This window comes from Numenius arquata, chromosome 11, assembly GCF_964106895.1.
Source record: "Numenius arquata chromosome 11, bNumArq3.hap1.1, whole genome shotgun sequence".
In the NCBI taxonomy this organism is placed as follows: Eukaryota; Metazoa; Chordata; class Aves; order Charadriiformes; family Scolopacidae; genus Numenius; species Numenius arquata.
Window position 1 is genome coordinate 25,494,096 of NC_133586.1, and position 13,487 is coordinate 25,507,582.

Below are 13,487 nucleotides of genomic sequence, written 5' to 3' on the forward strand. Positions count from 1 at the left end.
CAAGTCCCATCAGAGGACTTTATCTGAAGGTAGATTTGAGATGAACTTGGAAAAGGGCCATTGATTTTGGTGTTCATCTTGTTTCTGAATTGGGAGGCTTCTTGATGGGAGTGGAAAGGTGTTCCAGTAGGATTTTCTGTGTTTGTGTTGGAGCACTTGCATTCTCCTTTTTCCTCTTTCTCGTTTTCCTCTGTGACGTGTGTTTGAGCATTGTCTTACGTATTCCTCTTCAGAAGGTCTGTAAACCCATGTATAAGAGTGGATTGGTTGAAAGAAGGCAGTATGACACTGAATATTTGGAAAACCCTGGATCAGGGTTGTGCTACGCTAGTAAACTCTATCACTGTAAAACGGGATACCTTTGAGTGTAAAAACGAAATAAAGAGAATGCTTGAATGCCTTGTGTGGAGACAGAAGTCTTTGTAGAGATGTTTTTTCTGGGAAAGCTCTGTCATAGTTTTTGAAATTGATGAGATTTTTTTACTCATTTTGTCCCTTGCCTGAGGTAAGGTTGAGTGGGTCCATTTCTTCAGTTTGGAGATGAAGACTATGGAGCATTAAGGGAAACTGTGGGGAGCAGGACTTTACTGGCAGGCCCCCATGGGTCTTCGGGGAACTGAGCTTCTTGTTGCAAGAGGGCCCAGTTAGATCCTGGTGAGGGGAAACTGGCCCCTACTCTAAGAGGAAGCCTAGGTGTGCAATGGCCTGTGCAAAGCAGTGAGGTGGGGGGAGTGACCTATCCCACCCTTCCTAGAGCACCAGCTGTGGATGGCAACTGTGAGGTGTTCAAGCACAAAGTGTTTGTGACATTAAAGGTGTAGGAGTTTCAGAAGAAGGATGTCACAAAGTCAGCATACGTGTTCCTTTGGGGAAGTGCTTGGGAGAAGACCAGAAGGTGGGCCTTTGGTGAGTGAAATCTGCTGCCAGGGAGAGTCTTTGATCTAGGTACATGTAAAGGACTTCACCTGTCTCTTGCACAAGGACCTGATGAAAGGGTAAGACCCGAGGCTGGTGTAGCGTAGACGGTAATAAATCAAGAAGTGAATGATGCACTATGCAGTCAACCCAAGAAGAATCATGGAATCATTTAGTCTGGCCACGATCCTTGAGAGCATCGAGTCCAACTGTTTACCTGGCATTGCCAAGGTCACCACTGAAACCTGTCCCTAAGCGCCACGGCCAGGGATGGAGGGCACTTCCGTGGGGAGCGGGTGTTGGTGCTTGAGAATGGTTTTGGTGCAGAAATGTTTCCGGGCTCTGGGCAGTGGGGAGCGGGGCACAGCTAGAACTGAATTTGGCAAGGGATGTAAAAAAAAAAACCAAGAAAGGCTTCTACAGGTACATTAACCAGAAAAGGAGGGTCAAAGAAAACATACCCCCCCTGATGAGCAACAGTGGGGAACTTGTATCAACGGATGAGGAGAAGGCGGAAGTTCTCAACAACTTTTTTGCCTTCAAAAAGTCTTCACTGGCAACCCGTTTCCTCCTAGCTCCCATGTTGATGGCCCACAAGTTAGCGACCAAGGTGACAAAGTCCCTCCCACTGTAGGTGAAGACATAGTACGTGATCAACTGAGGAACCTGAAGATATACAAGTCCATGGGACCTGATGAAATACACCCCAGAGTCCTGAAGGAACTAGCTGACGTAGCTGCCAAGCCACTTTCCATGATATTTGAAAAGTCATGGTGGTCAGGTGAAGTCCCTGCGGACTGGAAGAGAGGAAACATCACACCCATTTTTAAAAAGGGTAGAAAGGAGGACCCTGGGAACTACCGACCTGTCAGCCTCACCTCCGTGCCTGGGAAGACCATGGAACAGATCCTTCTAGATGCCATGCTTGGGCACATGGAGGACACGGAGATGATTCAAGATAGCCAGCATGGCTTTCCTAGGGGCAGGTCCTGCCTGACTAACCTAGTGGCCTTCTATGATAGCGTGACTAGGTCAGTAGATAAGGGACGACCTATGGACGTGATCTATCTGGACTTCAGGAAGGCCTATGACATGGTCCCTCACAACATCCTGCTTGCCAAATTGGAGGGATACAGATTTGATGGGTGGACTGTTCAGTGGATAAGGAATTGGCTGGATGGTTGCACCCAGAGGGTGGTACTCAATGGCTTGAAGTCCAGATGGCGAGCAGTGACAAGTGGTGTCCCTCAAGGGTCCGTGCTGGGACCAGTACTGTTTAACATTTTTATCAATGACATAGACAGAGGGATTGAGAGCACCATCAGCAAGTTTGCAGATGACACCAAGCTGTGTGGTGTTGTCGATACACCAGAGGGACGGGATGTCATCCAGAGGGACCTGGACAGGCTGGAGAGGTGGGCCCAGATGAACCTCATGAGGTTCAACAAAAGCAAGTGCAGGGTTCTGCACCTGGGCCGAAACAATCCTCGGTATAAATACAGACTGGGGGATGAGGTATTAGAAAGCAGCCCTGAGGAAAGGGACTTGGGGGTGCTGATGGACGAGAAGCTGGACATGAGCAGGCAATGTGCTCTCGCAGCCCAGAAGGCCAATCACATCCTGGGCTGCATCAAAAGAAGTGTTGCCAGCAGATCCAGAGAGGTGATTCTGCCACTTTACTCTGCTCTGGTGAGACCTCACCTGGAGTACTGTGTGCAGGTCTGGAGCCCTCAATATAGAAAGGACATGGACCTGATGGAGCGGGTCCAGAGGAGGGCCACTAAAATGATCAGGGCGTTGGAGCACGTCTGCTTCATAGACAGATAGCCTCATGGACAGGCTGAAGGAACTGGGATTGTTCAGCCTGGAGAAGAGGAGGCTCCCGGGAGACCTAATAGCGGCCTTCCAGTACCTGAGGGGGCCTACAGGAAGGCTGGGGAGAATCTGTTCATAAAGGACCCCAGTGACAGGACAAGGGGCAATGGTTTTAAGCTGGAGAAGGGGAGATTTAGATTGGATACTAGGAAAAAGTTCTTTACTATGAGGGTGGTGAAACACTGGAACAGGTTGCCCAGGGAGGTGGCTGAGGCCCCTTCCCTTGAGATATTCAAGGTGAAGCTCGACAGGCCCTGGGCAAGTCGTCTAGTTGGGGGTGTCCCAGCTGACTGCGGGAAGGTCGGACTAGATGACCTTTGGAGGTCCCTTCCGGGCTGGACCAATCTATGAATCTATGAATCTAAGAGGCGGAGCAGGTGCGGGCGGTGCCCGTGCGCTTGGAGTCAGGCGGCGGTCCCGCAGGACTCCCCGGCGCCATGTGCGCGCATGCGTGCGCGGGGCCGCGCGTGTGCGGACGGGCCCGTGTGGCGGTGCGAGCCGTCAGGGCGCAGTCCCGCCGCGGGCCGCAGGGTGGTGCTCCCGGCCAAGGCGGCGCCGAGCGGCTGCGGGCGGGGAGGCGGCCGAGACCAGCCCGCCGCTGCCCAGCCCAGCCCAGCGCATCCGAGCCGAGACGAGCGGGGAGAGGCAGAGGCAGCGGCGATCAGTGGCGAGCGGTGCCCCGTTCGACCCGCTGCCGGGCCACGGCGGCCGCGCTGCGAGCCGCCAGCCGGAGTCGGCGAGAGGGAGAGCGCCCGCCCGCCGCCCCGCCGCGCTGCTGCCGGGAGCCGCTCTCCGCTCTCCGCTGTCCGCGGAGGAGTGGTCGGGCGATCCGCGAGACGGAGGCTGTCCGCCGGCCCGCCATGGCGATCGCAAGGCAAGTGCTTTGTCTCTCTGCTTTCCTCTGCCTGCCGCTCGCTCGCTCCGAGCCCATGCGCTACTCCGTGGCCGAGGAGGCGGCGAGCGGGTCGGTGGTAGGCAACGTGGCGGAGGACGCGGGGCTGTCCCCGGCGCAGCTGGCGGCTCGCCGCGCCCGCCTGGCCTCGGAGGACGGCCGGCAGCACTTTCGCTTCGAGCCCGCCACCGGCCGCCTCGTCGTGGCTGAGAGGCTGGACCGGGAGGAGCTGTGCGGCCAGTCCGCTGCCTGCACGCTCCCCTTCGAGCTCCTGCTGGCAAACCCGCTGCAGTTCTTTCGGGTCGAGGTGGCCGTGGAGGACATCAATGACCATTCGCCCGTTTTCCCGGAGGAACAGGTCACTTTTAAGATTCTGGAAACGAGCAACCCGGGCTCGCGTTTTCCTCTGGAGGGAGCTCAGGACCTGGACGTTGGCAGCAACGGCATCCAAGCTTACAGCATTGCTCCCGACAATGAGTACTTTAGTGTCTCCTTTGGGAGTCGGAGTGAGGGCGACCTATATGTGGAACTAGTCTTGGAAAAGGCTCTAGACGGAGAGGAGCAGGCAGAGGTGGGTTTCAGTCTCGTTGCCACGGACGGGGGCTCTCCTCCCAGGAGTGGGACCACCCAAATTCACATTGTTGTTCTAGATGTAAATGACAATGCTCCCATCTTCACTCAAGAGCGATACATTGGGCAGGTTTTGGAAAATGCGCCGGAAGGCTCTGTAGTTCTCAGAGTGGTGGCAACTGATCGGGATGTGGGAGAAAATGGGGATGTCACCTATCAGTTTAGCCAAGCAGTGGGTCAGAGCAACTCAATGTTTGTGATTGACCCCACGAGTGGTGAAATTAAGCTCACGATGCCTCTGGACTTTGAGGTGGCTGAGAATCATGAGCTCAGTGTGCGCGCCACGGATGGTGGGGGCCTCTCAGCCATCTGCAAGGTGTTGGTGGAGGTGGTGGATGTGAATGACAACGCACCCGAGGTGGTGGTCAGTTCCTTTAACAGCCCCCTCCCTGAGAACGCATTACCTGGGACAGTGGTTGCCCTCTTTACTGTCAGGGACCGGGATTCTGGTGCCAATGGGAAGATCTCATGTGCCCTTGAGGACCAGCTATCATTCTCCCTGCGGCCGGCCTATAAGCGTTACTATGAGCTGGTGACGGTGAGCACTCTGGACAGGGAGGAGACTGCGCGATACATGCTCACTGTCACAGCAGCAGATGCAGGGTCACCTCCTCTCACAACCACCCAGACCTTCACGGTGGACATCTCCGATGTCAATGACAATGCACCTGTCTTCAACCAGACATCGTACACCATGTACGTGCGTGAGAACAATGTGCCCACGGTGCTCGTTGGAGCCGTCAGTGCTGCGGATGCTGACGTGGGGTCCAATGCCAAGGTGACATATTTCCTGGCACCAGCCCAGCCCACAGAGCAGCCTCCCTGCTCCTGCATCTCCGTGAACTCCGAGAACGGGCACGTGTTTGTGCTGCGGCCTCTGGACTACGAGCAGGTGAGGCAGATTGAGGTCTTGGTGAGTGCTTCTGATGCGGGATCTCCTCCTCTCAGGGCCAATGTCACAGTCCGCCTTGTCGTGGTAGATGAGAATGACAATGCACCAAAGGTGCTGTACCCATCACAGGAAAGCAGTCCAATATCCAGCGAGCTGGTGCCTGTGTCAGCTGAGGCAGACTACCTCGTCACAAAAGTGGTGGCTGTGGATGCAGACTCGGGGCAGAACTCGTGGCTCTCATACCACCTGCTGAGGGCCACCGACCCCGGGCTGTTTGTGGTGGGTGCCCAAAGTGGGGAGGTGCGGCTGAAGAGGCCAGTGACGGAGAGGGATGCCATGAAGCAGAAGCTCGTTGTCCTGGTGCGAGACAATGGGCGGCCACCACTGTCAGCCACTGCTGCCCTGAGCGCACTCCTGCTCCATGACTTCTCAGATGTGCGCCTACCGCACAGCAGCCCGACCACGGAGGAAGAGAGCGACTCCCTGACAACCTATTTAATCATTTCATTGACCTTCGTCTCACTCCTCTTCCTCGCATCCCTGACAGCCTTCATCACTCTCAAGGTGTGCAAGAGAAAGGAGCTGAAGGATGGGCATGTGTTTTATGGTGCTGGCAACCTGCAGAGCGACCTGGTTGACGCAGCCACTGCCGGGACCCTTCCCCATGGCTATTGCTATGAGATCAGCCTCACAACAGGCTCAGGCAACAGCGAGTTCAAGTTCCTGAAGCCCATCCTCCCCAGCCTGCCACCACAGCAGAGCTCCATGGGTGGCGGCACCAGCGCTGAACAGGATTTCCCTCGTGGCTCCGTCACTGCAGAGGACATGGCACCAGACAACCATGGGACGCTCTCTGCACAACAGTTCAATAGTCTTTCCTTTAACTAGCATGAAGTCAGCACAGGCGCAGGCTTCCTGCCTCATCATTGGCAGGGATTGGGTCTACAACCTGTGGCAATGGTTCCTCCAGAGTAAATGTGCATTTACAGTTGACATCACTGATTTCCCTCAAATTCTAAGCCAGAAGAAAGTTTGTCTCCCTTTCCAAAACAAATAAACAAACAAAGAAACAATGTTAAATGCTCCTTGACTCAGGAAATAACATAATTCAACTTTTCTACAGCCACTTCTGAAATGCTTTGAGATTGGCGTTAGGTCCAGGGTCCCCATCTAAGTTCTTGTCTCACTTGCCGTTAGGCAAGACCTTGAGCAGTGATTCTGTGCTGGAATGGTATTGCAAGTGCACGCAGGTGAATCACATTGTCCTGGCTTTGGCTGGGATAGAGTTAATTTTCTTCCCAGTAGCTGGTAGAGTGCTGTACTTTGGATTTGCATGAGAATGATGTTGACATCACAGTGATGTTTCAGTGGTCTCTAAGTAGTGCTTACCCTAAGTCAAGGACTTTTCAGCTTGTCATGCCCTACCTGTGAGAAGCTAGGAGGGGCAGAAGAAACTGGGAGGGGGTACAGTCAGGATAGCTGATCCTACTCGTCAAAGTGATGTTCCATACCGTATGACGTCATTCTCAGCATATAAATTGGGGGAAATTGTCCGGGCATCTCAGGATGCTGCTCGGGAACAGGCTGGGTATCAGTTGGCTGGCAGTATCAGTTGGTTGGCAGCGAGCATTTCTTTTTATTTGCATCACTTGATTTTTGGGGTTTTTTTTTGTGTTTGTTTTTTTGTCATTATTTTCACATTATTACTACTAGTAGTATTAGTATTAGTAGTTGTCATAGTTGAAGTAGCATATTTTTTTTCCATTTTAAACTGTTCTTAGATCACCCCATGAATTTTCTTTCTTTTACTCTTCTGATTCTCTCTCCCATCCCACCATGGGGAGGTCCAAGGGTGTTAGTGAGTGAATGGCTGTGTGGTGTTTACTGCCATCTGGGGTTAAAATGTGACACATGCTCACCGAAACGCATGTGGCCCTCATCCCTGGTTAGACAAGCATGAAATTGTGACTACTGAGTTACAACGTGGTACAAGACACGTGGTACTGTTTCTTCTCTGGGTGCTGGATGTCTGTCTGAGGTGTGGCTCTGTGTTTTTTGCCTTCTGCTCACTATGTCTGCCTGGACAGCCGTTGTGTGTCTGCATACACTGCACTAGTGCTGCCCAGTGAAAGAGGGAGCTGCTCACATCCAGCCGTTGTGATGCAAGCAATTCCAGCTCATCAGGCGAGAAGGGTATTTTGTCCCTTTGAGTACAGCAGTCTCCTCTTCTCTGGGGAGAGGATTAAACACACGAGATCTTCCTTTTGCCCGTAAGAAGGGGGTTGGTGGGCTGTCTCCTTGGGATTGCCTTGGAAATACAGAAGTATGAACAGAGTTGGAGTGGAATGGAATGGAATGGAATAGAACGGAACATTACCCAAGTGTCCCTTAAACACTGACAGCCATGGGACATCGATCCATCGAATCTCAGAACCCTGTTCCATTGTTTGACCATCTCTTGGTAAAGAAGGGCTTCCTAATTTCAAGCCATTAAACCTCCCCCGCTATGTAGTTTGACCCATTCCCACATGTCCTATCACTGGATATGAGGGAGAAGAGTGGACCAATGCAAAATAAAGCAGGATAATCACCTCTTTTGACCAGGTGTTTTTGATGCCCCCCAGGATATGGTTTGATGTCGTGGTTGCCAGGGCCCACTGCTGGCACGTACTGGCCCTGCTCTCAACCAGCACCCCCAGATCCCTTTCAGCAGGGCTGATCTCCAGCCACTCCTCTCCCAATTTATACTTGTGCCCAGCATGACTTCACCCCAGGTGCAGAATCTGGCACGTGGACTTGTTAAATTTCATGCCACTGATGATTGTCCAATGTTCCAATCTATGTAGAACCCCCTGTGAGGCCTCTTGTTCCTTGGGAGATTCAGCAGCACCTCCCAATCTGGTATCATCAGTAAAGCTGCTAAAGGAGCATTCAACTCCTGCATCCGGATCAGTGAAAAAATATTGAACAGGTCTGGCCTGAGAACTGAACCCTCAGGAATGCCAATGGTGACCTGTCACCAGACAGATGTAGCCCCGCCCATTCACTATATCCCTTTGAGCCCTGCTCTGGAACCAGTTCTTCACTCAACTCGTCGTGAATCCATGCATCTCACAGTTAGACAACATGTCCATGAAAATTCTCTGAGGAACAGTATATAAGTCTTACTAAGATCCTGAGAAGCTACATCCCCAGCCTTCTCTTTGTCCACGAGGGCAGGTGACCTTATGCTAGAAGGACATGGACCAATTGGAGCGAGTCCAGAGGAGGTCCACCAAGATGCTCAGAGAGCTGGAGCACCTCTCCTATGAAGACAGGCTGAGACAGTTGGGTTTGTTCAGTCTGGAAAAGAGGAGGCTCCAGGGACACCTTTAGAGAAGCCTTCCAGAACCTACAGGGGCCTGCGGGAAAGATGGGGAGGGGCTCTTTATCAGGGAGTGTAGTGATTGGTTGAGGGGGAAGAGATTTAAACTGAAAGAGGATAGATTGACATGAGATGTTGAGGAAGAAATTGTTTACTGTGAGGGTGGTGAGACTCTGGAACAGGCTGCCCAAGGAATTTGTGGATGCCCCATCCCTGGAGGTGTTCAAGGCCAGGCTGGATGGTGCTTTGAGCAACCTGGTGTAGTGGGAGACGTCCCTGCCTATGTCAGGGGGTTGGAACTCGATGATCTTTAAGGTCCCTTCCAACCCAAACCATTCCATGATTCTATGATTCTATGGTTCCAGGATCATTCTATCAGTCTATGATGTCAAAGCAATTAAGCAGGACTTGCCTTCAGTGATCCCATCCAGAACCCATCCTGATGATTGCACTGTTCTTTAAATGCTTTCACTAGTACCCAGTTTCATCTTCTCCATAATTTTTCAGGAGCTAGGGTTAGACTAAGAGCTCTGTCTCTGTAGTTTCCTGGGTCTTCCCTCATGCTCTTCTTGCAGATTGGAAGAATATTGGTGAGCTTCCAGTCAGCAGGGACCCCTCCCCAGACTCCAAAGGCCTTTGGCATCTGATCAAGAGGGATCCTGCCATAACATCTGCAAGCTCCTTCAGTGCTCTGGGATGAATTAGCCCCATGGACTTGTGAACGTTCTGCTGCTACAGCTGCTCCCTGACAATTTTAGAGTCCACCAATGGAAAGTCACTCTTCTCGCACTGGTGGTCCTCTGACTCAGTGGACCGGGCAGCCCAGGGTCAATCAGTATTCTTAAAACCCAAATACAGAAAATCATTGAATGCCTCTGCTTCTTGTTCATCGCTGCCACTCAGGTGACCAACAACTATCAGTCTATTGTTTTCTTTACACTTCCTCTTGCTCTTACAGCACTTACAAAAGCCTTTCTTGTTGTCTGACACAACGCTGGCCAGTTACCACTCCAGCTAAGATTTGCCCTTTCATGTCTTCTCCCTGCATGCACAAGCCCCAGCTCTGCAATCTTCCTGCAAAGCCTGACCTTGCTTCCAGAGATCACACAATATCCTTTTCCTCTTGAGCTCCACGAGGAGTTCCCTGTTTGGTCTAGCTGGTCTTCTGCCCTGTTTGCTTGACTTTGGACACAGTGCAATTGCTTGCTGGCAGACTGTAAGTGTTGAGAGTTGTGAAAACATGTTCATTGCCTCTGGGTGCATTGTAAAGAAACTCCACAAGTCCCTTCAGAAGACCTTGTCTGAAGGTAGAACTGTGAGGAACTCGGAAAAGGGCCATTGATTTTGGTGTCATCTTTGTTGTTCCTGAATGGAGAGGCTTCTTGATGGCAGTGGAAAGGTGTTCCAGTAGGATTTTCTGTGTTTGTGTTGGAGCACTTGCATTCTCCTTTTTCCCCTTTCTCGTTTTCCTCTGTGACGTGTGTTTGAGCATTGTCTTACGTATTCCTCTTCAGAAGGTCTGTAAACCCATGTATAAGAGTGGATTGGTTGAAAGAAGGCAGTATGACACTGAATATTTGGAAAACCCTGGATCAGGGTTGTGCTACGCTAGTAAACTCTATCACTGTAAAACGGGATACCTTTGAGTGTAAAAACGAAATAAAGAGAATGCTTGAATGCCTTGTGTGGAGACAGAAGTCTTTGTAGAGATGTTTTTTCTGGGAAAGCTCTGTCATAGTTTTTGAAATTGATGAGATTTTTTTACTCATTTTGTCCCTTGCCTGAGGTAAGGTTGAGTGGGTCCATTTCTTCAGTTTGGAGATGAAGACTATGGAGCATTAAGGGAAACTGTGGGGAGCAGGACTTTACTGGCAGGCCCCCATGGGTCTTCGGGGAACTGAGCTTCTTGTTGCAAGAGGGCCCAGTTAGATCCTGGTGAGGGGAAACTGGCCCCTACTCTAAGAGGAAGCCTAGGTGTGCAATGGCCTGTGCAAAGCAGTGAGGTGGGGGGAGTGACCTATCCCACCCTTCCTAGAGCACCAGCTGTGGATGGCAACTGTGAGGTGTTCAAGCACAAAGTGTTTGTGACATTAAAGGTGTAGGAGTTTCAGAAGAAGGATGTCACAAAGTCAGCATACGTGTTCCTTTGGGGAAGTGCTTGGGAGAAGACCAGAAGGTGGGCCTTTGGTGAGTGAAATCTGCTGCCAGGGAGAGTCTTTGATCTAGGTACATGTAAAGGACTTCACCTGTCTCTTGCACAAGGACCTGATGAAAGGGTAAGACCCGAGGCTGGTGTAGCGTAGACGGTAATAAATCAAGAAGTGAATGATGCACTATGCAGTCAACCCAAGAAGAATCATGGAATCATTTAGTCTGGCCACGATCCTTGAGAGCATCGAGTCCAACTGTTTACCTGGCATTGCCAAGGTCACCACTGAAACCTGTCCCTAAGCGCCACGGCCAGGGATGGAGGGCACTTCCGTGGGGAGCGGGTGTTGGTGCTTGAGAATGGTTTTGGTGCAGAAATGTTTCCGGGCTCTGGGCAGTGGGGAGCGGGGCACAGCTAGAACTGAATTTGGCAAGGGATGTAAAAAAAAAAACCAAGAAAGGCTTCTACAGGTACATTAACCAGAAAAGGAGGGTCAAAGAAAACATACCCCCCCTGATGAGCAACAGTGGGGAACTTGTATCAACGGATGAGGAGAAGGCGGAAGTTCTCAACAACTTTTTTGCCTTCAAAAAGTCTTCACTGGCAACCCGTTTCCTCCTAGCTCCCATGTTGATGGCCCACAAGTTAGCGACCAAGGTGACAAAGTCCCTCCCACTGTAGGTGAAGACATAGTACGTGATCAACTGAGGAACCTGAAGATATACAAGTCCATGGGACCTGATGAAATACACCCCAGAGTCCTGAAGGAACTAGCTGACGTAGCTGCCAAGCCACTTTCCATGATATTTGAAAAGTCATGGTGGTCAGGTGAAGTCCCTGCGGACTGGAAGAGAGGAAACATCACACCCATTTTTAAAAAGGGTAGAAAGGAGGACCCTGGGAACTACCGACCTGTCAGCCTCACCTCCGTGCCTGGGAAGACCATGGAACAGATCCTTCTAGATGCCATGCTTGGGCACATGGAGGACACGGAGATGATTCAAGATAGCCAGCATGGCTTTCCTAGGGGCAGGTCCTGCCTGACTAACCTAGTGGCCTTCTATGATAGCGTGACTAGGTCAGTAGATAAGGGACGACCTATGGACGTGATCTATCTGGACTTCAGGAAGGCCTATGACATGGTCCCTCACAACATCCTGCTTGCCAAATTGGAGGGATACAGATTTGATGGGTGGACTGTTCAGTGGATAAGGAATTGGCTGGATGGTTGCACCCAGAGGGTGGTACTCAATGGCTTGAAGTCCAGATGGCAAGCAGTGACAAGTGGTGTCCCTCAAGGGTCCGTGCTGGGACCAGTACTGTTTAACATTTTTATCAATGACATAGACAGAGGGATTGAGAGCACCATCAGCAAGTTTGCAGATGACACCAAGCTGTGTGGTGTTGTCGATACACCGGAGGGACGGGATGTCATCCAGAGGGACCTGGACAGGCTGGAGAGGTGGGCCCAGATGAACCTCATGAGGTTCAACAAAAGCAAGTGCAGGGTTCTGCACCTGGGCCGAAACAATCCTCGGTATAAATACAGACTGGGGGATGAGGTATTAGAAAGCAGCCCTGAGGAAAGGGACTTGGGGGTGCTGATGGACGAGAAGCCGGACATGAGCAGGCAATGTGCTCTCGCAGCCCAGAAGGCCAATCACATCCTGGGCTGCATCAAAAGAAGTGTTGCCAGCAGATCCAGAGAGGTGATTCTGCCACTTTACTCTGCTCTGGTGAGACCTCACCTGGAGTACTGTGTGCAGGTCTGGAGCCCTCAAATATAGAAAGGACATGGACCTGATGGAGCGGGTCCAGAGGAGGGCCACTAAAATGATCAGGGCGTTGGAGCACGTCTGCTATGAGGACAGGCTGAAGGAACTGGGATTGTTCAGCCTGGAGAAGAGGAGGCTCGCGGGAGACCTAATAGCTGCCTTCCAGTACCTGAGGGGGCCTACAGGAAGGCTGGGGAGAATCTGTTCATAAAGGACCCCAGTGACAGGACAAGGGGCAATGGTTTTAAGCTGGAGAAGGGGAGATTTAGATTGGATACTAGGAAAAAGTTCTTTACTATGAGGGTGGTGAAACACTGGAACAGGTTGCCCAGGGAGGTGGCTGAGGCCCCTTCCCTTGAGATATTCAAGGTGAAGCTCGACAGGCCCTGGGCAAGTCGTCTAGTTGGGGGTGTCCCAGCTGACTGCGGGAAGGTCGGACTAGATGACCTTTGGAGGTCCCTTCCGGGCTGGACCAATCTATGAATCTATGAATCTAAGAGGCGGAGCAGGTGCGGGCGGTGCCCGTGCGCTTGGAATCAGGCGGCGGTCCCGCAGGACTCCCCGGCGCCATGTGCGCGCATGCGTGCGCGGGGCCGCGCGTGTGCGGACGGGCCCGTGTGGCGGTGCGAGCCGTCAGGGCGCAGTCCCGCCGCGGGCCGCAGGGTGGTGCTCCCGGCCAAGGCGGCGCCGAGCGGCTGCGGGCGGGGAGGCGGCCGAGACCAGCCCGCCGCTGCCCAGCCCAGCCCAGCGCATCCGAGCCGAGACGAGCGGGGAGAGGCAGAGGCAGCGGCGATCAGTGGCGAGCGGTGCCCCGTTCGACCCGCTGCCGGGCCACGGCGGCCGCGCTGCGAGCCGCCAGCCGGAGTCGGCGAGAGGGAGAGCGCCCGCCCGCCGCCCCGCCGCGCTGCTGCCGGGAGCCTCTCTCCGCTCTCCGCTGTCCGCGGAGGAGTGGTCGGGCGATCCGCGAGACGGAGGCTGTCCGCCGGCCCGCCATG

The 13,487-nt window shown here is 52.7% G+C and overlaps 1 protein-coding gene across 1 annotated transcript; it reads left to right on the forward strand.

Annotated features, from left to right (window-relative positions):
• Positions 1-3,719: 3,719 nt before the first annotated feature.
• LOC141470139 (protocadherin beta-4-like) lies at positions 3,720-6,092 on the forward strand. The gene has a single exon (XM_074156060.1). The coding sequence runs from the start codon at positions 3,720-3,722 to the stop codon at positions 6,090-6,092; it is 2,373 nt and encodes a 790-aa protein (XP_074012161.1).
• The last annotated feature ends 7,395 nt before the right edge of the window (positions 6,093-13,487 follow it).

Coding starts and splice junctions, on each gene's coding strand:
- LOC141470139 (XM_074156060.1), top strand. CDS start 3,720: ATGCGCTACTCCGTGGCCGAGGAGGCGGCGAGCGGGTCGGTGGTAGGC.